This window comes from Eumetopias jubatus, unplaced genomic scaffold (genome assembly GCF_037043125.1).
Source record: "Eumetopias jubatus isolate StellerSeaLion01/CBP00866 unplaced genomic scaffold, mEumJub1_p1.0 scaffold_13, whole genome shotgun sequence".
Classification (NCBI taxonomy): Eukaryota; Metazoa; Chordata; class Mammalia; order Carnivora; family Otariidae; genus Eumetopias; species Eumetopias jubatus.
In genome coordinates, this window is record NW_028274819.1 from 59,877,829 (window position 1) to 59,902,860 (window position 25,032).

The 25,032-nt window shown below is 47.4% G+C and overlaps 1 protein-coding gene and 1 pseudogene across 3 annotated transcripts in view; one reads left to right on the plus strand and one right to left on the minus strand.

The window, feature by feature from the left end:
* The window catches only part of TENM4 (teneurin transmembrane protein 4), a 368,675-nt gene that overhangs the window by 257,320 nt on the left and 86,323 nt on the right, over window positions 1–25,032 (minus strand). For 2 of the 3 annotated variants that reach the window (XM_088018017.1, XM_088018018.1), the window contains exon 3: window positions 17,913–18,122. The exons of the other annotated variant lie outside the window; for it this stretch is intronic. In XM_088018017.1, coding sequence (XP_087874143.1) covers window positions 17,913–18,122 — 210 coding nt within the window. The remainder of the gene's footprint in view (window positions 1–17,912; window positions 18,123–25,032) is intronic. 3 annotated transcript variants of the gene reach the window in all.
* Window positions 1,454–1,588, plus strand: LOC114218748 (thymosin beta-10 pseudogene; annotated as a pseudogene).

Sequence of the window (25,032 nt, forward strand, 5' to 3'; positions counted from 1 at the left end):
GATGACCTGTTTGAAAGTCTTGACAACCCAGGCGTGTTACTTTAATGTGCAAAAATACACAGTCAAGAATCTAGATGCCAAAACCAGAATAAATTAAGGGTAGCAGCTGGTAAGTAAATATTAGTATTCTCTCTCCTATCCTATACTCACAAAGTTTCCATTTACTAAACATTCTATTTACCAAGTATTTTAGTAATAACATCCTCTGTTTGCATGTAGCTTTGCAGGAAAACATGTAGCGCGCTCAGTGCATACGATGCGCCTGCCTGGCTAGAGAGTGTGCTCCTGGGGGCTGCCTCCTGTCCTCTTGTGCAGGGGACACTCTCCCGTGTCTTAGCTCATAGAAGCCACATGACCGGCTGGAGAGGCCAGCAGAGCAGGTGGTCTTAGTCTCCCTTTAGAGACCTGAAGAGTGAGGGCCAAGCAGATGGAGAGACTTTCCAACACCAGTGAGGGCAGAGCTGGGATCGGAGGAGCAGTCCTGTGCTGGGTAAACTGGATGACACTGTGCTGACTCAAATGAAATGCTGAACCTCCTATGAAGCAGTCTGGGGTTCTTAATCTAGAGAGAAAAAACAAGTCACCTGATTCTGGCCCACACTTTCCCACCCATCGCTAGCCATGATTGCCAGGAGAAACAGGTGCGTGAAGGTCATCCCCTTTGCCAGACCACAAGTCCAGGTATGGGGCTCTGAACAAACCAGTCTGCCATGTTGAAGGAGCTATCTGACTTTGAAATAACAACTAAAGCTTCTCCCCATCCTCAGTGTTCTCCAAGCCCACCAAACCCCTCGTAGCTTGAAGGGCTAGGCCAAGAGCTTCAAAAGGGCAGAAATCATGGTACATTTTCATCATCTGTTGTAAGGTCTGCAGGGCAGGGCTTTTGATGTCACTGGCCACCCTTGGTCTGTCATTCCTGGTGCCCAAGAAAAACACTCGAGACACAGGTCTCAATATTAAGACCCTTTCTCTTCTCAGATTCAATAATGGCCGCAGCTCTGTTCATTAAATGCTGACTATTTGGTAGGCGCTGGGCAAAGAGCTTTTCATAAGGTGTGTTGGTTCCTCACTCACCCTGCTCTGTTGGCATTATTATGCCCAACTATACAGACGAAGTGACCGAGGCTCCAAAGGGATTACTAACCTGCCTGGGGGCACACTGCCAGTAAGTGGCAGAGCCTGGACTTTAACCTGGGCCTATCCGACTTCAAAGCCTACCCCCCCTTTTACCAGAAATTCTTAATAAGAGGACAAAATCAAATTCTTTCCCTATGTCTTTCCATGTGATTTGTCTTCTAGTGAGAGCTGCACTTCGGCTACCTTTTAGGTAGAAGTAGTAGTTTTGGGTAAGCGTTCCTTCATGATCAAAAAAGACAGGTCTCCTGTTGCAGCAACGCGAGCGGGAGCCCCAGGCGCCGGGATCGGAGCGGAACTCCACAATTGCTTTAAGAAAATGGCGGACGAGCCGGACATGGGGGAAATCGCCAGCTTCGGTAAGGCCAAGCTGAAGAAAATGGAGACGCAAGAGAAGAACGCCCTGCCGACCAAAGAGACCACTGAGCAGGAGAAGCGGAGTGGAATTTCCTAAGAACCTAGAGGATTCCCCACCCCCGTAATCTTCGGGACACCCCTGTCATGATGTGGAGAAAGAAGAGCCACCTGCAAGATGGACACGCGCGATAGGCTGCACCATGAACCCGGGCACTGCAGCCTGTGGGTCTCTGAGGGGACCTCCCCCTGCCAAATTCTCCGGTTTGCCCTGGGATATTATAGCAAATTATTTGTATGTTGAATGAAAATAAAACACACCTCGTGGCATGGCAAAAAAAAAAAAAAAAAAAAAGACTAGTCTCCACAGATCTCTCTGTATTTGACACCCTCAGATGTGATCGATAAGACAATATTTACACAGCGTCACTGGGTGTCCAGTCTCCTTACGCGCAGTCACCACACACCCGTATGGACTAAGCAACCCTGTAATTATTACTGTCTATAAATTAGCAAGAGGCTGAAGCTCAGAGAGTGAAACCAATTTGCCCAAGGCCACACAGCTTTAGGGCTCAGACTCAGAAGGCAGGACTCCCCGGCCACAATACAACCCTTCTAACCACAGAATGCAGCAGCTTCTGTGTTTGATTGGATTGTGGTCTTGGTTGGAGATGGGGAGTGGGGTGGGGATGGGGTGGGGGCTTTTGGGATTCTGGCCAAGGCTGGAAAAGCAGGAGACGGAAAAGGTTTTATTCTAAAATGCTGCCTTGCTAGAAAGCTTTAAACAGGAAAGTTTGCCTTTACAATATGGAGGAGTTTTTCATGTTTCAGCTCATGCTGAATTGCTTTATGCTTTAGCTATAAACCTCTGACAGAGAGGGTGCGGGGCAAGGCTGGCCCAAATTTAACTAGAGCTGTACCGCTGTAAAGCTCAGGTTACAGGGATCACTTCTGGTGCCAAGGCAGTTTAACGAGTATGAATGCACATAATTCGTTCCAGTTGTCCTGCCTCAGCACAGAAGGGCTATTTCTGGGGTGGGGCTCCGCACACTTCTGCCAATGTGGTTCCCATTACCGGCTCCAGAGCCTCGACCAAGTCCCCTCCACGCCCAGGAAGGGACTGTTTTATCACAGCTGCTAAACTATCAATTCTCTGTAAAGGTTCACAGAGTTTCTATATTCTGAGCTCCCAAAGGGGATGGAGGTGGGATTGCACTACACAATGCGCCCACACCTCGCCCATCCCATGAGACCTTTCCAAAAACTCAGCTGCTTTATCCAATCTCCCTTCAACCCAAGCAACATCTCTCCCACTTTTATTTGGAACACTTGCAAGCCTAAAGAAAAGTCCAAAGAATAGTTCAAAAACACCTATATACCCTTCACCTAAATCTGTCCATTGTTAATATGATGCCACACTGCTTTATTTCATTATCTTTTTATAAATTTTTTTTTTCTGAGCATTTGAAAGACACTTGCAGACATCAGGACACCTTACATCAGCATGTATCTCCTGAGAATAAGGACATTCCCCCATCCAACCACAATATCTATCATGATCACAACTAAGAAAATGAACAGTCATTCCACAATGTCACCTAACATATATATATACACCGTATTTAAAAATTTCTTCAATTCTTCCCTAAATGTCTTCTTTATAGCCTTAAAAGAAACTTAGATCTAATCAAGATTCAAATGTTGCTTGAATGTGGCTGCTATATTTAGAAGACATGGACATTTCTCCAAAGAAAACAAACAAATGGCCAACAGACACATGAAAAAATGCTCAACATCACTCGGCATCAGGGAAATTCAAATCAAAACCTCAATGAGACACCACCTCACACCAGTTAGAATGGCTAAAATTAATGAGTCAGGAAACGACAGATGTTGGCGGGGATGCGGAGAAAGGGGAACCCTCCTACACTGTTGGTGGGAATGCAAGCTGGTGCAACCACTCTGGAAAACAGTATGGAGGTTCCTCAAACAGTTGAAAATAGAGCTACCATATGATCCAGCAATTGCACTACTGGGTATTTACCCCAAAGATACAAATGTAGGGATCCGAAGGGGTACGTGCACCCCAATGTTTATAGCAGCAATGTCCACAATAGCCAAACTATGGAAAGAGCACAGATGTCCATCGACAGATGAATGGATAAAGAAGATGTGGTATTATATATATAATGGAATATTATGCAGCCATCAAAAGGAATGAGATCTTGCCATTTGCAATGATGTGGATAGAACTAGACGGTATTATGCTAAGTGAAATAAGTCAATCAGAGAAAGACAGTTATCATATGATCTCACTCATGTGGAATTTAAGAAATAAAACAGAGGAGCGTGGGGAAAGGGAAGAAAAAATAAAACAAGACAAAATCAGAGAGGGAGACAAACCATAAGAGACTCTTTATCTTAGGAAACAAACTGAAGGTTGCTGGAGGGAAGGGGGGCGGGGGGAGGGGCATTAAGGAGGGCACGTGGTATAATAAGCACTAGGTATTATAAAAGACTGATGAATCACTGCCCTCTACCTCCGAAACCAATAATACATTATATGTTAATTAATTGAATTTAAATAAATTAAAAGAAAAAAAGAATGTGGCTGCTATATTTATTTAGTCTCTTAATCTAGAAGAAATTTCTACCCACCCTAGCACTCCTGATTCCTTTTTTTCATGACATTGACCTTTTGTTAAAGTCCAGGCCAGCTGCCGTACAGACTGTCCCTACATACTGGATGGCTCTTGACTGTTTCCTCATGATTAGATTCAGGTTCACATCTCACATGTGATGGAATGTACTTGTTCTTGCTTCATATTACTGACCACTAAGTGGTCACACAGGGGATGATTCCTGATCTCCCCACCGTAAAGAATCTTTTTCCTGTTGTAATTAGTAATCTGTGATGCAAAGCCCAATTTCTTAGACTCAGTTATCCAAACTATTTCTGCCCTTTCACCTCCTATCTGTCCTTTGGTTTTAGCCTCCAGACCCTGAAAATGGTCTTACCATAGTCACCAATGGCCATCTAGGTGCCAAAGCCACTAGGCACTTTCCACGTTTGCATCATTGAACTCTCAGTGACTGGATATAAATGTTCAGCCCCTTCTCGGGGGCAGGATTACATCAGTACCCGTGGCCCTACCTCAGTGGTTGGCACACAGTAGGCGGTCAAGAGATCTTTGAGAAAGAATAAGTGACTACATCCACTGAGAGAAAGTCAGGATTTGGAATCAGAAGGCCTGGCTTCAAATCTAGCTCAGCCACTCTTCATGTAAGGAATGGGTTGACTTTAATCAGTGGTTTTCACAACTTCGAGGAAAATGTTAACACTTGAAGCCTTCTTTCAATAGGATCTTACACTGAGGCAAATGCAGGAAGCTGAGAAGAGGGGGCTGCTTTGGTTAAGCAGGTAGTGAAGGCCAGTGGTGTGCCTCACTGGAGTGGGGGTCTGGGGAGGTATCAGAGAGGTCCAAGCAGGAGGGGAAGGGGCATACTCTAGTGGGTCCTGCCTGCCAGCCTAAGAAGTCGAAACTGTAATGTGTAGTGTTAGGTTTCAGTAGTGGAAGGTGCGCTGGGAAATCACTATCACAGGTCACTGTGGGTGCCATGTCTCGTGGGAGGGGAAAGAGCAGGGCAGGAGAGCACAGGCTGGAGGCAGGAGGTCAGGAATTATCCCTAGTCCTCTGTCTATCTTGGTTCCCTCCTCTGAAGTCCTTTGTCTGTTGAATGCTCTTTGAGTCTTTCTTTCCCTTTATATCTAAGTGTCCCTCCTGGCTAGGAAGGGGAGCAGTGCGTCACTAGATGAAGAGTGAGGTTAGCAGGGAGTGGAGGGGCAGAGGCCCCCCGTGCTTGGAGGGGCTCAGGCCATTTGCTGAGTGATTCGGTGACCTGAGAAGCCTGTCCATTGTCCAGGCTTTAAAGGGCCACTGCTCCTTACCATTAACCCAACTCAGGACAAAGGCCATCACCAGCTCAGACAAATAAGCTGCTTAGCCAGACCTCATGCATCATCTTGTCACCCATACAGGGGCCCAATGGGGGCATCTTAAAAGAGCTAAGCACTGGAGTGCGACTCAGCGGTTTCCATTCAGGGGGATTCTGGCCTGGGGCTGGGGACTGCCCCCACGGTGTGCATGCAGCCTCCTCTTCAATGCGGGGCGGGGCGGGGCGGGGGGTGGTGGGGAGAGATCTCTGATCTGCCGGGGAGGCTTTCTGAGATCTTTGGCTTCCCGAACACTGTCAAGAAAGGGGGACCATGGCTGTTGGCGGAGGGAAGGTGGCCTGTGGGGGAAAGATGAGGTTGCGTTAAGGAGCCAGGCACACCTGGGACACAAAATGCCACTTATCTGCGTGACCTTGGCCAAGTTAGCAGACCTTTCTGAGGCTTGGTTGGGTAAAGCGATAACCAGAATACGGATAACAATAACAATAGGGTCCATTTAAGACTTTATAAGAGTCACACACTTTGCTGCGTACTTCACATACATGATTTCACATTGAATTCTAACAACATGTATGAAGTAGGCATTATCATCATCCCTACTCTAAACTTGAGGTAAAATGGAAACTTAGAAGTCACATTATTTCCTAAAGGTCTCAGCTGGTAGTGGCAGAGCCAAAATTCAAACCCATACTCTTAAGTCTTCTGCTCTCAAGCTACGCAGTCATGCAGATTCATGGGTGGGAACAAGCCCCCATCACGCAGACTCATGGGTGGGAACAAGCCCTGCAGTTACGCAGATTCACGGGTGGGAACAAGCCCCCATCACGCAGATTCATGGGTGGGAACAAGACCCCCCTCACACAGATTCATGTATGGGAACAAGCCCCCCATCACACAGATTCATGTGGGGGAATAAACCCCCATCACACAGATTCATGGGTGGGAACAAGCCCCACAGTCACACAGATTCATGGGTGGGAACAAGCCCCGCAGTCACACAGATTCATGGGTTGGGAAAAAGCCCCCTGTCACACAGATTCATGGGTGGGAACAAGCCCCCTGTCACACAGATTCATGGGTGGGAACAAGCCCGCCGTCACGCAGATTCATGGGTGGGAACAAGCCCGCCGTCACGCAGATTCATGGGTGGGAACAAGCCCCCGTCACACAGATTCATGGGTGGGAACAAGCCCCGCAGTCACACAGATGCATGGGTGGGAACAAGCCCCCGTCACGCAGATTCATGGGTGGGAACAAGCCCCCGTCACGCAGATTCATGGGTGGGAACAAGCCCCCGTCACGCAGATTCATGGTGGGAACAAGCCCCCCGTCACGCAGATTCATGGTGGGAACAAGCCCCCTGTCACACAGATTCAGGGGTGGGAACAAGCCCCCGTCACACACATTCATGGGTGGGAACAAGCCCCCGTCACACAGATCCATGGGTGGGAACAAGCCCCCCGTCACGCAGATTCATGGGTGGGAACAAGCCCCCCTCACACAGATTCATGGATGGGAACAAGCCCCCCGTCACACAGATTCAGGGGTGGGAACAAGCCCCCATCACACAGATTCAGGGGTGGGAACAAGCCCCCCGTCACGCAGATTCATGGGTGGGAAATCTGGAGCACTTGGCACAGCACCCGGCTCCCTGTAAGTGTGCAGGAATGGGATTTGCCCTTCTGTTACACAATCACAGGTGTGTCAGGCCCTCCTCAGTTCCCGAGGCTGTACCTGCCACCTTCCCCTCTCTGAATGAGCTCTGAGCAGCACACTTGCCCTCAGTCCATACCGCTCACTCCATTTATACCTCAAACCCTGGGGAAACCGAGGCTTCTAAAGAGACTGCTCCATGAGAGGGGGGAGGGGGTGGAGTGGAGATGGGTCCCTGTCATACCAGCTCTTTCCTGGAAGAGAGGAAGAGAGCCTTGTCTTCTATTCCTGCCCCCTGCAGCAGACCCGGATGTTCCTTCCCTCTACCTGTCCCCCATGCACCTGACCACACATGGAGGGCACAAACGATGTATGATCAGAACTCTCTAGCACAGGACCCCACACAGAGCACACCCCTGGAAAAGTCTGCTGAATGAATGAATGAATGAGGAAATAAATGCTTCCAAACCCCACAATTAGGCTGGGAATATTTGGCTGCATACAAATAATTGACATGCAAAGCATGACCATCCAGACTCCTCCTCACACCTTCTCCTCGTCTGCTCAGGCTGCCATGACCAATACCATAGCCTGGGTGGCTAAACCAAACACATTGATTTCTCATCATTTGGGAGTCTGGAAAGCCCAAGACCAAGGTTCCGACAGGGTTTGGTGTCTGGTGAGGGCTCCCTTCCTGACTTGCACACTGCCACCTTCTTGTTGTGTCCCATGGCAGGGAGCAAGTGAGCGCTGGCGTCCCCTCCCCTTTTATAAGGATACCAGTTTCTGTTCAGATCAGGGCTCCACCCTCATGACCTCAGAAGGCCTAACTCACTTCCTTAAAGGATCTGTCTCCAATACGGTCACACGGTGGGGCTAGGGCTTCCACAGGTGGCTTTTGCAGGACACGATTCAGGTTGCAGCAGACCCACAGATCATAAAACTAAAGCTCACTTCTGGGCAGACCCTGAACGTGGAAACTTCCTGGGCTCCTTGGGAGTTAAGGTCTTCTTCCAGTTTGTATTCCACCTGAGCCTCCCCAGCTTGCATTAAAATTCTGCAGCCTCACAGACCCCGGCACACTTGCTTCCTTGCTCCCCTAATGGATGCCTGCTTCAGGGCAGGATTGTTCAGCTGTGTGTCTGTCTCTCCAACAACCAAACAGGTGAGCAGATTGCTTTCTTTTCTCCATGAACCCTGGCACAAAGTAAGCCTTTAGTAATCATTTGGGGAAATTGAATTGGTTCTGAAGGGTAAATAAGCTTCATTTCTTCCCAGGTCGCTCCAAACCAGAAAGCCCTTCCACTGTTCTCACTCTACACTAATGAAGCCTTTGCTCCCCATAACACCAGATATTCACCGAGGGCCCTGTATTTGGCATCAGGCATGTTCCCTGTACCCTCCAGAGCCGTGTCAGTTTACTGCAGCCACGGCCCCCTGGCGGGAGCACAGGCATAAACACAGAGGGCGGAGGGCCCCTGGGAAGAAGGGCTTTGGCTGTGGCTGTCCTGCTGAGTCAGGCCCTGAGCCTGCCAGCAGTGGGAACGAGTCGAGGGTCGCGGCGGGGGCGGGGGGAGGGGGCATGTCGGAGATCTGGGCTTTGGAGGAATCACCCCGGGGCCCTGCAAGGATGGAGGAAAGGGAGAGACAGCAGGCAGGGAGGCCAATGAGGACACGACTGCCGTGGTCCAGGGGAGAAAAGACACAGCAGGAAGTGTTCTGGCTAAGGAGAGCAGGATGTGCACAATAGGTAATAACAGATAACAGAAAACAGGTAAGTATCATTGCAACTTCCGTTTTTGCTCCTTCTCAAGATGATGGCAGACAAGTCATCACAACCTAAATTTTGACAAGCTAACCTCCTCACCATCTGAAAACACACCCCATTCTTTGCCAAAGATGACAAGGGGAGCCCAGGAAATACTGAACACCCGCTATAATCTCAATGTCTAAGACGTCTCCCATCTTGCCTTTGAAACAACTCCTATCCAGATTGCTGTTCTTACCCCCATTTTACAGATGGGCAGCTGGGTGAGAGAAGTGAGTCTGGATGGGGTCCCATCAGTTGTCTCTTCCCCCAGAGCCTGCATTCGGCAGCTAAAGAGAGGTCTCTGGAAGTGCAAATACATGTATTACCGTTGGTATTCTGTGCAGCAACTTCCCAGAGTTATTTATAGAAATATGATCCGTTCAGGAGAGAAGAAGTGAAGCCTAAATTAATTACCATTTTCCTCTCCTTTCAACTCTGGGGGAAAGGCTAGCTGACCAGAAGGAAAAGACATCACAGCGTTTCATCTGGCCCCAGATATCAACACTCAGTTCCTGGCACTATCGGGAATGCAAGCATGCGCGGAGCTCTAGCAAGCAAGGCTGGGGCTCTGTTTCCAAGACCCCTGCTATGTTTGCTTCGCTGCCGCCAGGGGCTCCCTCACCTCTCCTAAATCTCTGCAAATCATGCAGGAGGGAGAGAGGAGGATTAAAGCTCAGGACATCCAAATAGAGCTGTTAATTGTACCTCCTCCAAGTCTGGGTGGGAATGGCAGAATCTGCCTGCCTTCCAGAAATACCTGGCCAAAACCTTTTGGGTTCCAGAGGGGGAACAGGAAAAAAACATTCATTGGGTACCCATTATGTAGCAATCATAATGCTAGAAGCCTTGACCATATTTCCTCAAATACACAGAAATTTTGTGAAGTACTATTCAAACCAACATCCATTTTACAGGGGAGGAAACAGACCCAGAGAAATTAAGCAACTTGCCCGTGGCCACACAGCACAGTAAGGATCTATAGGCCTCCATAACCTGTCTTTCCCTCCCATAGCTCCACATTGTGCTGTTTCTGTTTTTCTTCTGGCTTTGGTCCTTTTAGGCCTTTTATCGCAAAGTGAAATTTTTTTTCATGTTTAATCTCGAACACCTATATAAATAATGGCAGTACAGAGGGAGAGAGAGGAGGGGAGAAAGGAGAGGAAGGTGGGGGGAGGAAGGAAGCCACGTGGTTTCCTGGTCCAGACTGGGAGCCATTAACCAGGGATGGGGGATCCAGCTGAGCTCAAAGCACCCAGCTCAGAACTGATGACAGGGGCAGGGGGCTGGGGGCTCGGAGGGGAGGGTGGGAACAGATCGCTCAGAGAAGACCTCACTTAGGAAAGGCAAGAAGCGTAGATTCTGAGAGCAGCCAGAGATGTTTATTCTCAGAGTGAGCAGGCTGCAGGGGGTCACACTGAAAGCCTAGACAGAATACTGGGAAAAGCCATGGGGCTGAGTATCCTACGGTCATGATTTTGGTGGCATTCAGCGCCAACAGACATTAAAGCACTCTGAGTCACATGCAGGATAGCTGCTTTCAACCTTTTAGATGGTGTCGAGGAGGAAGCCTCACGTTAGTACTGGTGTGTTTTTAACACTAACACTTGCTAAGGTTCCCTACTTAACAAAGGGAAGTGAACCTCTGCTCCATGTTCTCAAGCAGGCATTCTTTCACCAGACTGGGACAACCACTACCCTTGTATTATTTCTATGGCTTCCTTCTAGGTATGGCAAGTGAATTGCAACAGAAATACACAATTTTCTTTTAAAATAAATAAATTTGGGGCGCCTGGGTAGCTTAGTTGGTTGAACGTCTGCCTTTGGCTCAGGTCATGATCCTGGGGCCCTGGGATCAGCCCCGCATTGTCAGGCTCCCTGTTCCCTGCTAAGAGTCTGCTTCTCTCTCTCCCTCTGCCCATTCCCACCCCCCACCACTTGTGCTCCCTCCCTCTCTCTCTCTCAAATAAATAAATACAATCTTAAAAGATAAATAAATAAATTCACTTAGGTTAAAAAAAGTTGGTAAAAGAGGCAGGGCAGGAAAGGAAGAGTGGCACAGGCGGGCACCCCACTATAACACAGACTGTGACAGGCTTGGGCAATGCTGATGTCATCTGGTTCTCCCACCACCCTCCCTGGGAAGCCGAGGGACACAGGACAAGACTCTTGCAGGGTCATGCTGCAGGTCAGACACAGAGCTGGTCTTGGGAGCCGGGTCTGCTGCTCCCAGGAACGTTAGCCTGGTTTTTGTGGTGAAGGGCCATGGTGAAGCCTCTCCAGGTGAGGTTTACAACCAGAAAATAGAGCTTATATGGATGGTGGCGGGCCTCGCAGGTTGGACTGACCCTGTGAGCAAATCCAAACCTCGTTCAAAGCCATGCAGCAAAAGGGCAGCTCTGCGCCAAGCTGCTTGTCTCTCTGAGGATGTTTCCTCCAGGGTATGATGGTGCCCCCAGTACTCCACGTGGGGCCAATCTCCCTATGCTGTGGATCTGACCAGGTGACAGTTGTGAACGCCCTCTGGGAATGTGAGGGCTTCGCAAGTGTTACTTGTATTAATCTCGCAGACTCTCCATGGCCTGCTTCCTGGTGCCTCTTCAACAGTCTGGGCCCTGAAGTGTCAGGAGATGCTCTAAGACATGGTCTGGTGTCCACAGGGCCTCATGGAGCAGGCCACTAACATTTCAATGGGGACACAAACCAGGCTGAGTTTCCAGATGGAAAAAGCCCAGACACATGGCTAACGTGCCTTCCTCGGGGGGTGGTCTAGGAATTCCTAGATCTAATCAAGCCGTACGCCAAAAATGTTATTTTTGTACCTTTTAATGCAATGGCATTTGGGGAAATTAGTGGAAAAGGAGCTGCAAAGAGTCTACAATTGTGTCACGTGAGTGACTAATTAAAGGGCTCTGGTTCTCCCAGAACATTTGGTTACATTAATTCAAAATGTGACCTGTTTATTTTGCAAGGTCAGGAAGAAGCCTTACCTCCTAGAAAGCCAATGTGGCAATTAAATTAGAGTCACCAGAGTTTGCCTGAGGTAATGTATGAAAAAGGGCTTTGTAAACTGTATGAAAACAGAAGTCACCTCTGTGTGGCTGTCCTCGCTGCCCCCAATTAGGGGGGCACAATGGCCTACCCCTAGTGGAAAGCCACAGGTGAGGGCTTGTTTAGTTGAGGGAGGTACCTGGTAAGGTGGGAAGGGCATGAAGTCTGGGGCCATGCTTTGAATTTTGACTTTGCAGCACTTGGGCAAATCACTTCATCTCTGCTTGTCCCCACAGTTATGTGTGTGGCTTATTGTACTGTTCCATGGGGGATGTTTTTGTGTGTGGGGTGGGAGGGGGAAGAGGGCTGGCAGGAAGGAGGAAGAGAGAACATCAACTTTTTCCACTTTTGACTGTAGCACCTGCATTTGGGTGCTCAGCAGAGAAGATACGGCCTTGGACAAGGCCCACCTCAAGAAACCTGCAGTTTAATGTGGAAACCAGACCTGGATAAGCAGGTCCTCAGGCTGTTAGGGAGGAGTGTGTACAGAAGATGGCAGGGCATTAAGAAAGAAGGTCCACACACCCGAGGGGCTCTCAGGAAAGTTCCTTAAGAACTCAGAGTTGCTGAGTTCTAGATTGTGGAAAATTGATCATCTGGCCTCTTTGCTCCTAAATTCCCCTGCAGGGAGGCAGCCAGCCTGCTGGCCTGGCCTGGCCTCCTGAGTTCCCACATCTACAGCAGAGGGGGCTTGGCCTTTCTAAGGAGCTGTCACAGATAAAACAGCAAACTCTTACCAAGCTTCCCCGCCAGCGACTTGGACTTGTAGCATACCTTCTATGTGTCAAGTTATCTAGTTATCTCTATAACCACAGGCAAGTTACTAAACCTTTGAATCCTGATACCCCCATTTAAAAAAAAAGGTGCAATTCAGGCCCACCATCCATTAACCACCATTCTGAAATCCCCAAAACTCTAAGACCAAAAGTTCTATCAAAATTCTTTTCATGGCAAAACTTGAACTGACATGATGCTCAGAGTCTTATTTTTTTAAATCCCATGAGTATAACTATTCATGTTTCACCGCAGAAATATGGATGTGTTTGATTACCGTGGACCATCTGAGTACTCTGGGAATGTTAAGAAAAATACATCATAGTAACTGTATTTTCTTTCTTAAATCTGAAAATTTCTGAATTCTGAAACACATGCTGAATCCAAGGGGTTCACTTAAGAGATTCTGATCCCATTGGTTTAATACCTATTTTATGGGGTCTCTCTGCTTAGAATGCCCTGCCCCCTCATCTGTCTGGATAACATCCACAGGCATTTCAAATGTCATCATGAATGAATGAATAAAGAAACCTATCAATTTGTCTTGCTACTAGGAGATAGGTAACTTAACTTCTCTACATAGCTGGTGTAAGAATCTATTTACCAACAAGAGTATTTTAATGCAAGAGAGAGGACAGGTGAACAGAATTGCCTGAAAACTTCACACACCCCAATGTCCTTTACCTTCAGGACTGGGGAAACATCCAGACCCAAGTACCTACAGCCAATACAGAACAACTAAAATAGGTTCCATGAAATTCTCCGTGAAAGAAGACAAAACCTCACTGGACACTTCTCAGCAGTAGGAAATGGGCACAATTTTGCCTTCTGATTTCACAAAATGACTAAACAGGACCCGGGCAGACTCCCTCAGGGGAATCTGGATAGATCCTAAATTAAGTTGAATTTTTTGTTTTGTTTCGTTTCGTTTTAAGAAAACACGTTTGGAAGGAGCTGGCATACAGAGCAGTGTTTCCCATTTAGAAAGAAAAATAAACACTCCTCCACTGGATTGGAAGTCAAAACAAAATAATCCCAGCTGCTTAAGACCCGAGAAAGTCAATGAAACTGCCAAACAACAGTGATGTTGACCAGTGTGACCAGCTTGAGAAATGTGTAAGGCGAGGTGGGAAGGGCCCAGTGCAGGGTGCAGGGTATGGGGGGAAGAAAAGAAAAGAAAAACAGCCATGGATGGCCCAGTGCCAGGGCTTGCCTCTCATGAAGCAGCACCAAAATTTAGTGTCTAAGTCATCTGTACTTATTTGAATGCAGGGCATTGAAGCGTCCCCAGTCCTCACAAAAACACAGCTGAAAGATTCTACTCCTATGGTATCAGACAGACCGGAAGTTCAAATCTGATTCTATCAGTTAGAAGCTGTGTGATTTAGGAGAAGTTACTTAACCTCTCTGGCCCTTTCTTGCCTCAGTGAGACTTAGAAATGGCTATGTCACAGGATAGATAGGAAAATTCAATGAGATTCCAAAATTCAATGGGTACTTCATAAAGGTTTGTGAAGTAATAGGAATCTAACAACTTGTAATTCTTTTTCTAAGAAATTCTTTTAATAATCTTTAAAATTTTTTTCTTTGGTGGACTTCCTCTTCTCTTCTCCAGTCCTACTAAGGGAGAGACATAGAAATAACAGGACCTGGTATTGGTAGGAAAACATAACAAATGGGTGGGAGGGCGGGAAGAAGAAGACAGGAGGAGACTTCAGAGTCAAGCAGGCTTGGGTTTGAATCTTTAATGTGCAGTGGAGCTATGGGCAAGTCACTGGCGCTTGCTGGGCCTCATTTTCCTGGCAGGGAAATAGAAATAAATAAATGGGAGCTCAAAGAAGTTAACGCATGTAAAGAAAGACTTACAGGCAGAAGGTGCTCATTACATGTATATTCTCCCACCCACCTCTACCTCACCTAGGCTGAGAAACTGACAACTTTCTCCGAGCTATTTATTACCTGACCCTCTTAAATATTACCCTCCAAGTTTTTTCAAGTCTCTTTACTGCAGAATTTAGGTTATGACAATTGACAGAACACTTATTATTTATTCTAAAAAGTTTCTCTGGGGTAGGGACAAATACCTACTTAATCCTCGCCACTTCCTTAGCTTTTAAGCTGACTAGTTGATATTTTAGTGAAATCTTTTGTTACATCTATCAGTGTTTTCTAGATGGTTATCCTTGGGGGCGGATTAGGACTTTGATGACAGAAAGAGCTCCTTTCCCTGTTTTCTCTCCCGCAGGGACAGCGAGCTAGTCTGTAATGCCCCATGCGTTCTCCTTGCCCTTTACCCGGGGATTTTGGCCGGGCGGCTCTGAGGCGTTGCGTCCCTGGGACCGCAGCTCTAGAGCTGGAGTTGACACAGCTGTAGGCTGGGGAGCAGCTAGGGAGCCCCTGGAGAGAGCAGCCCGAGTGCCTGGGGAGGCTGGCTTCCAGAGGGCCGGCAGTCCTGTGCAGGGCGCTGAGTCAGCTCCCACTGAAGGAAACCACTTCAGTTTCACCCGCCAGGAGCCCGAGGGGGCTGCCTTTGTCATTTAAAGTACATTCTGAATTAAGTCTCTGGGGGAAGCTGGCCTCAGAAGGAGCTAGAGCAATTCATCCATTTAGGTGGTCTCTAAAGCCTTCCATTGCTGGAAGGGCATGGGGCTGTGGAGATAGGGAAGGGAAATAGGGACGTCTGTCCCCTTGAACCATTCTTAAACTCCATAGCAACCTTGGAAGGTTTTCCCCATTTCACAGATGGAGCAACTGATGGTCTGAGAGGTTAGGTACTTTGCCCAAGGGTCACATGTCCGGGACCCCATGGTCCTTGCTCTCTTGGCTGCACTTTGGCCCTTACGCAGTTTGTACTGCTTGCTCATTCATTTATTCTTTTATTAAATTGACACTCCACAAAAAGTGCCTCTAAGGCCGTGCACCAAACTGTTAAAAGTAGTTATCTCTGGGAGGAGGGATTACAAGAGAACTTTGCTTTTTACCATTCTATATTATCTGAATGTTAAAGAGCATTGTTACGTTTAAAATTGACAAAAACAATGAAGATAATTCCATTAAAATAACCTTACATTTCTTTCATGAAAATAAATCCAAACCTTAAAAACATATATTGGGTTCACTCTTCAGCAGAGTCCACTCATGTCCACTCAGTAGTGCTGGGTTCATGCCCCTATCAGCACGTCCTTTTGCTCCTAGAAGACCACTCAGTTTGGGGTCTCAGGGCCCAGGAAGGTAGCAGGCAGGGTCCAGCTGTGGAGTGAGACTCCCTGGCTCTCTCATGACCCGCCAACCCCAGAGCAGCAGACCACTAAAAACCCAGACTCTCCCTTTGGGCAAAGGACACATTTATAACCAACCTTTAGAGTGACACACTTGAGCAAGTCCCAGGGAAGGAATGAGAAGTGTCTCTAGGTCCCCTGGGGAGTGGGATGAGCACAGAGGAGCACAACTGAGCAGACAGCTTTTAGGCCAAAGTACCCCCATCTTCCCTGCACATCAATAATGCACGAATGCTATCAATTTGCTGCAGAAGTTACAACAAAGTGATTGCTCTCGTTCAGTTATTTAGCAAAGGGAGAGACTAAGGACTTTAATCTCCTGCCTTCTCTTTTACCTGCAAGACTTATTTACCCAGAAATGAACAAAGAATGCCATCATGCATGCATGTGTGTATGTGTGTGTGTATGTGTGTGTGTGTGTGTGTGTGTGTGTACCACACACATTTTTTTTTTCCAAGTAAAATTAAGAAGGCCACTGGCTGGCACGTCCCTGTCAGCACCACATGACATTCATTCACAGTACCTTAGAGATTGCTCCATCACTGGTAACATGGGGAACTGATACCTAGAGAGGGACAGTCATTTGCTAAAACAAATAGCCCGTGAGCCACCGAGTTGGGCCTTGCACACAAATATCCTCCCTCCTGGTCCAGGGTTTCTATTTCTGTGCATAGTTTAAAACATGAGCAGCTAAAATGTACAGAGAAGCAGTGACACCAAACCACCAAAAGGACAATGCCACTCTTCAGGGAGCACAAAGTTAATAGGCCCTGGAGGATGGTTTGGCTCTTGGTCACAGAGAATGTAGGGCCTAAGATCCTGGTAGAAGAGAACCATCAAGCCCAAAGACGTCCTGTCTGATTTTCAAAGAGAGTAGAGGCTGTATATCATCCCCTCTCTTGGAGGCTTCTGGGGATCCCTGCAAAGAAGTGGATTGGCCTCTGTTGAACACAGAGAGGGCAAGGACCTTGAGCCAGGTCACACAGCACCTGACCAAGTACTAAAACCCGGGTCTGCTAGCTCTAGGTCAGCCTAGGGCTCTTCCCCCATACCCTCCCATATCTCTTCTCCGTAAGAGAGTCAGGGCACAGCTTAGAAGAACAGTGTTTATTATGGGCAGATCCATGCTTAAGCCCCCTGGCTCTCTCTGCAGCCAGCATTCAGCCCTGCAGCTGCTTGGGACTTCAGGGCCCTCTGTCTCCTGGCAGTGTGAAAGTCAAGAACTTTCCAAGCCAGCACTGGCCTCCAGGTAGTATACTTTCTCCCAGCTTTCTCACGGTTAACGGGGGCACTACAGTAGCGGGTTCTTCGGCTGTGTCCTGAGGAGGCTCCAACCAAGCAGCAAGTGGTAGTGGCGGGCACAGTCCTGGCACAGAGGAGGTAGCCAAGTGGTCTATTTTTGTTTTAACCTTTCTTTTCTATTTCGGTTTGGATCTCTGTTTCCGTGTCTTTGCCTGCCCCGGTCTCCACCTGACGCTTCTGTCTCGCGTCTGTGCGTCTCTGTCCCGGCCGCTCTGTCTACCCCGACGTCTGTCACGGGAGTGGGGACAGCAACCCCTAAGCCCCCCGCACACCCCAGCGGCGCAGCAGGGCAGGAGCGGGGCTGCCTGAGCCGCGGAGCCGCGCCAGGCCCCCGACAACCCCGAGCCCCCCATGCACCAGTCCCCTCCGCCCCTGCAAGCGGCCCAAGCAGGCAGATTAATCAGCATGGCCAACGAAAGGAAAACACACACACACACACACACACACACACACACACACACACACACACACACACACACACACACACACACACAATCAGCATCACCAACGAAAGGAAAACACACACACACTCACACACACACACACAAACACACACACACACACACACAACACCCACAGAAGTTAGGAAGAGAGAGGGACTTACCGTTCGCTGCGACCCCCAGGCTGGCGGAGCCACTTTTAACTAAGAATGAATTAGGGACAAACTCTTCCTCAGAGTCTGAGTCCGGGGTTGGCTGGGCCACACCGCTGCCTAGCAACCGCCTCTGGCTCTCATTGGCCGGAGGGGAGGGGGGCGGGGAGGGGGACTGCTCAATAGGGGTTGATGAAGCGGATGAACAATGCAAGGGAGCACCTGCGGACCACAAAGACAAACACAGACAGAAAAAAATAATGAAAATTGGTTTTGAGGCACACGGGGAGGGGGAAGGAGCAAAATAAAACACGCATCAACGGGGGAGGGGGCTCCCAACACTGGGCGATCTACTGCACACGTGGTCGGGGGGCGGGGCTGATTGCCTCCGCAAAGGTAGTTGGTGCAAACTCTGAAGAGCGGGGCCTCGGAGCAGAAGTCTGCATGGCTTGCAAAGAGGGCACCCCTCGGAAACACACGGGAAGCCCTTCCTGCTTTGCCTGTTCTCTGAGAGAGGCCTGAAAACCTGGGGTCTGGTTCTGGGGCGCCATGCAATCTATCAAACAGAGGCCCCGCTCTGAGCCTCAGTGGCCTCCCTGGTAAAATGAACTGCCCGCACTGGGCGATTGCTGAGCGCCTGCAAGCTGGCCATTCTGTGATGTCGCTGAAGTGAAATGATGTTCTTGTTAGTGATATTTTTAATCTGACATGCCTGGAAAAGGCTCCGGGACTCATAAAAGATAAGAGAGAGCTGGAGAGAACGATCCGCAACGATCCCCTTTCCTGGATTTTAACACACTAATGTTTTACTTTTCTCAGACTCTAACATTTTAAGATTTTTAAATCCTGCCATTCTCTGCCAGCTCCCTGAGAGCATGAGCACTAGCCTCTTTTCCATGTCTGTACCCCCAGAGGCTAGCACAGTGCTCGGCATGCAGTAGGTACTAAGGAACTATTTGCTAAATAAGTGAGTTGCAGGTGTCTAACATGTTAGGATCCCCCAGTTCTAATAATCTCAGATAAAATAATTCTGTAACTTTAGGACATCAGTATTCTGTGAGTTACAAGATACACTAAGTCAGTATGTTTTGACACCAAGTTTCTACCATGTCAGGGTTCTGATTCTAAAAAAACTCCAGTGTTGTGAGCACACTCCCAACTCTTCAGAAGGAGAAGGTGATGGCCTGGGACAAGACCTTTGAGATCAGACAATTTGCAGTTCGATCTGTGGCTGGCCTGTAGACATGTGCAGTACATCGTACACAAGAGAGGGAACATAAGCACAGACATATAAAAGTATACAGTACAAGACAAAGCATCCGCTTGACAGCAAGGGCTGCTTCTTTTCTTCCACCTTGACTGATAGAAGGCTGAAAACATAATTAGATCTATCCAGCTTTTCAAAGAGACTGAACCTTAGGAAACATAATGCAGCCTGGACATGTCATCATAAAATTCGGCAGAGCTTTAAGGGAGAGGTGGAACAGAGAGCTGCTGATTTGGGGGGGGAGGAGAAAGTTTTTTGTGGTCTAGCTACCAAGAGATGCTCTCTCAGTTCACAGCCACCAAATCCTGCAGGATCCTGTACGTTTCATGATTTTGATGTCAACCCCTGAGCCTTACCACGTGTGATGACATTTTATAGAGATGCTGTATATGCCATCTGGTTCATAGGAGAAATTTACTAAGAGCAGTTGAGATAGCAGGGATCAATGACCGTGGTACCACCTCTGCATGACTCTGTTCTGGTTTCTTTACCTAAAAATCCGGGCTAGGATTCTCTTCAAAATCATCTAAACCAAGCGTTCCCGATTCACCTGTGAGAACCTTCCCTGACACTACTTACACAGCACTCTAAGGTGATCAATCCTTTCTCTAGCCTTGATCTAGTTCTGCTATCACATTTGACATACTGTCTTTGCAGTTATCTGTATTTATGTCTCCCACATAAAAGTATATGGCATATTCTTGGGGCACAGTACATCTTGGAGTGGGTTTTAGAGTTCAACAGAACTGGGGTTTGCATCATGACCTAGTCCCCTTTTAGCTGTATGATCTTGGGAGAATGACTTCCAGTTCGTTGTTTGTATGTCGGGCACCCCTCCCCTTTGACAGAGTTCTTGCGAGGACTAAAGATACCATATCTGAGCACACAATATGCATGAGCAAGTAGGGTCAGTGCTCACCAAATGTTCATTAAATTGAATGAAACCACCTCCCCCTGCCCCGCCCCCTGGAAGAACCTCATTCATGATTCTGCTTCCCTTGCAGTCCCAGTTTTGGAAAGATTTTGTCGACCAGGCTGCATTTATTAAGCAAATATACATTCATTTCCTCCTCTTTTATTAGTCAAAGACATCTTATAATCTCCAATCAGAGCCTCTGATGAGCTGGAGATAACCAGCACCATACCATGCTGAGTTGTTAGAATTTCAGACAAAAGTTAAGAAACACAATATGTTGTTCTAGGGTGCTAGTTACAGCCTCTTCCTGAGTAAATCTGTCAAGCTTTATGAAATAAATAGTTCCAGAACTAAGTAAATTGTTCTATCACAAACTTCAGAGACCTGAGGCTGGGAATAGCACAGTGGTCTGGCCTTGTGCCTGTTTCTTCTGCCTTCATCCACTCTCCAGGCCTCACTCACCTCAGGTGTCGGGGTTGTTCTGAATATTCACAGCCTGACATTCCAAGCACCTAACAAAGCGCCAGGCCCTTAGTAGGTACACAAGAACTCATGATGTTTCTGTGAGGTACAGATTTTGTTGGAAACATATTAATTCCCTTCCTCTTATTCATCAGCTGCTTTTAATTTACGTGGTCCCAAAGTAGGGTGCACAGAACCGTCGCCTGGGCACAAGAAAATATGAGAAATATTTATTTTTAAATCTCACTTGCTAATATCTGTTTTGTATATATTTTATAACACATATAATCTATTAGTGCTTGGAACACATATAATAAAATGCATTGCTGTACAGATTTGGCACCTACAGAAGCAAGACAAGATGGTGTTAAGAGTATGGGCTTGGGAGCCAGATCCTACATTTGAATTCCAGTTACACTACTTGCTAGCTCAATAGTCGTGACCGTGGGCAAGTTACTTCACCCTTTATGCCTCAATTTCCTCATCTATATAATGGAAACTGAAGGGTAAAATAAAAAAGAACATCTATTTCACAGGGTTGCTTTGAGGATAAAGGAGTTAAAACAAGTAATACGTTGAGAACAGCATGGCAGCCAATAAACACCTAATAAACATGAGATGTGCTATGCACAAATATGTATATAGGGAGTGAGGGGAACTAACCTAATTTTATCTTTCCTCTTTTATAAGAGCTGTGCATGCTTCAAACACCACTTCATTCCACAAAGATGGGCTAGATACCCACTGACTGGGCTGGTGAGGGGGATACAGACTGTGAGAGACACGGTCGAGGAGGAGCCGGTGGGAGGAGTCACGTGGAGTTCTAAGCGTGGCAGGTGGGACCTGTCAGAGTAGAAGACAGCCCAGTGCAAGACTGGGAGATAACATCTCATCTGGAGGAAAGGAGAAAGGCTTTCTGGAGCCCCAGAGCCTCCCAGTGGGAAGAGATGGAGGGATGAGGGCGTGAGCACCCTCGGCAGAGAGAAGACTACTCCAGCCTCGGGCCCTCATCCTTTGCCCGGCCTCCAGCAAGTTGCCCATCCCCCTTGGCCTCTTAAGTCTCGTGCGCCACCGCTAACTTCTCTCCGAGTCTGCTGAGACTCGCGGGGATGAGCGCACGGCTCTACCTTTTGCCCAAGTTTGTCAAGTTGCACCACTTTAGGGAACCATTGACAGTGCATCTATTTGAATGGCACCCCCTGGAACACAACTATAAAGTTTTGCCCGAGTTTTTGCCCATGTTGTTTTTCTCCCGGAGCACACCCTTTCCTCTTCTCTCTTCCCCGTCACTACCACCCCATGTGCCTCGCTAGCTCCCACTCACCCTCAGGGCCCAACCTCACGTCACCTCCCCTGGGAAGGCTTTCCTGATGCCTCAAGCCTCAGTTTGGCACCCCTGCTGCGTGCCGGCACATCTCCCTGTACCATCCCTGTGACAATACCTCCTGTCCTGTGGTGTTTACTTTCTGTGATTGCCCATTAGCCTGCCCGGCTGGCCCCTTACCATGACCCCCAGGGCCTGGCACAGGGTCTGATGTATAGAAAACACCAGTAACAACTTATTACATGAAGACGTGATGGAGGGAAGGTAGGAGGGAAGGAGTGTATCTTCAAGGCACTAAGGGTCTCTGTAAAGACAACAGTGAGAAAGAAGCCTCTGAACAGTAGGTTTAGGCGTTGAATACAAAGAAAAGGAGGTCAGGCCTTAACTGGGAGTCATGGAAGTTTTTAAAGCAGGAAGGTGACAAGACCATGGCTGTGCTTTAGAAGGATCTGTTCTTTGAACTTAAGGCATCTGCTCAGCCTCTTAGATCCCCTTTCTAAATGGCTCAGCTCAGCCAGGATGTTGGAAGTCCACATGATCGCCTTCCTTGGAGGGGGTGGGGGGGCAGATGCATGTTTATGGAGACAAATAAGGAAGTCTGATGCCAAGGGACTATGGGATTAGGGTTTAGAGTTGCCCTCCCATGTATCCTGGTCATCAGCTGAAGGGAACCTGGTACTGTAGAATTTTCCACAGTGTCCACGGGGAAATGAGATGGGATGATTGGCCCGAACCCTCCTACACCTCACTCCAACAACAAAGGGGGCCAGTGAAGGGTGGAGGAGAGCCATCCATGTTTCCTGAGAGAAGGTCTCTATGAGCCTAGTTCTAGCTTAGAGTGGATGCTTCTCTTAGTCTCTGTTTTCTCCTTTGAAAACTGGAGTGCTAATACCCACTGCAAAGGGTTGCTGAGGGGACTGATGCTATGATGCTTGTAAGGAGCCCAGCAGTCTCATGGAAAGGGCTCAGCCAACACCGATTTTCTCTGCCATCCCGCCAGCTGTGGTCTTTTATAGTAAGAACAGGGTGGTTTTGGAGAATAAATGATGACAGATCTGCAAGCCTGCCAATGATACCTTTATCAATGCGGATTACTTGTCGATGTCATAAAAAGAGGAAAGTGTTAAGGAGGCAGCCGTGATTTATGAAAAGAACACACAACAAGGGAATCCTGAGATCTGCAGAGAGAACAATTTCCAGTTACTCACATCTCTGTGTGAATCAATGGTAGCCCGCTTTAGCATCTGAAATGTAACCTATAACTAGCATAAGACAGTTCTCAAGGAAGAGCCTTCTAGCGTTCTGGATTCTAAGTGTCTTTGGAGTATGCCATGAGACTGAGGTGTGAAGGGCTAGCTGATGGACAAATTTATTACTCACATAAAATGTGAGACCATGAAGAAAAGGCACTTTTTTTACACTTTTCTCAGCAGTCTTGAGAAATCCATCTAAACACCCAAACAGAATCTTAATCTATGCTAAACTGCATGTAGGGTATGATGGGGAAAATCACAGCCTACTGACACAGCGGGGAAGTGTAAGTCCCATCTGAAAAGCCAGAGCATTAGCTGTGTGCTGCACGGAGGGCATTTTCTCCTCAGGCAGTTCCCTGGATTACTGGAAGGGCCTCCTAATAACCTTTTAACTGGCAGCCCTGCATTTTAGAAGCCTGTATGTAAAACATTTAGCATAGTGCCCAGTGTACAGCAATTAATCAATGACACCTAGAGAAAACCAAAATAAACCCTTAGACCTGCACAGGTACCTCCTCCCATAGAACCCTGAGCTGATGGATTCGTCCCTCCCATGAAGGCTCCTCTCTAGAAATACTCCAGTCCCTCCACTTAGAAACTAAATGCATTCCCTCTCTTCTCACGTGCTAACCTCACACCTATGTCCCCTTAACAGGGCAGCCAGTTGCTTCACTGAGTAAGTTAAGTCCTTCTCAGCTCTGAGCAGAGGATGGAAAACCGAGATCTCCTTCGGATAGAAGGTTTGAGGCTGCTGGAGGACCAGGAACTCAACTGCAGGCTGGCAAGCTGCTCACCTCTGTGTCCTGGCCTAGATCAGAGTCTCAGCTCAGAAAAGGTTTGCATAACTGGTTCCCATAGTTATCTGAAATGTATTGAAGCTCACTGCTGCAAAGGATTTCAAAGTGCTAGAAATCTGAATGAAGCTAGAGAGCTCCAGTGACCATCCATTCTGTTTGTTCATGACAGCCCCAGTTTGCATCTGCTATCCTGAATGAATTAACAATAGTGCCCCACATTTACTCTAAGAACATACTGACTTGGGCAGTTAATTAGGTGGCTACCCTGTTTCAGGGCAGTATAGATTCAGTTCCACATCAGAGGCTGTCATTTGCTGCATAGACGAACGGCCGAGAGATCTGGGTACAGGTCAACAATGCGCCGCAGGACCGTGGCCAAGTCCTCTGATGGCTCCGGCTTCACCTTCCCTATCGGGGACTTGGACTAGAACACTCTAAGGTTCTTCTGTAGGAGTAACAGGAGTGCACACCTTGGGGGTTATTCTGAGGAGTCGAGGAGACTATAAACAGAGTGCAGGATCAAAATGATCTCAGTTACAAATGGCAAGTCAGTTTCTTCAGCACTGTAAATGCTCATAAAACATTTAGAGAATGAATAAATTTGTATGAATGCACTGGAAGAAGGACTGGCTGAAAAAAACCTTTAACAAGGGTTATCAATGATATCAGCAGCTTTTCATTTTTAAATATGATTTTATATCTTCAAATTTTTGTACAGTGAGCACATATCATTCGTTCTTCTTATACTTTTGAAATTATTTTTAAGACTTCAGGAGAAAATGAAACAAATGTTAAAATACCAGGTACCTAGCAGGTGCTAAGATAGATGTTGGTTTTAAGTACAAACAATATTTTATGCCCTGATATTGGTAGCATAATTTGATGTAGACTGATTTTTAAAATGTGAAAACCTTTTAACTGAGCAATTATACTTCTAGCAATTTACCCAAGAATATAATCATGACTTTTTAAAAGAATTACTTATAAGACTATTCATCACAACATCATTTGTAATAGTAGAAAGTAAAATTTTAAAAAAATGTTAAAAAGGAAAAATATCTTTAATGTTAAAAGTGCCTAATTGTGTAAATTAAGGCACAGCAGTACAATGTC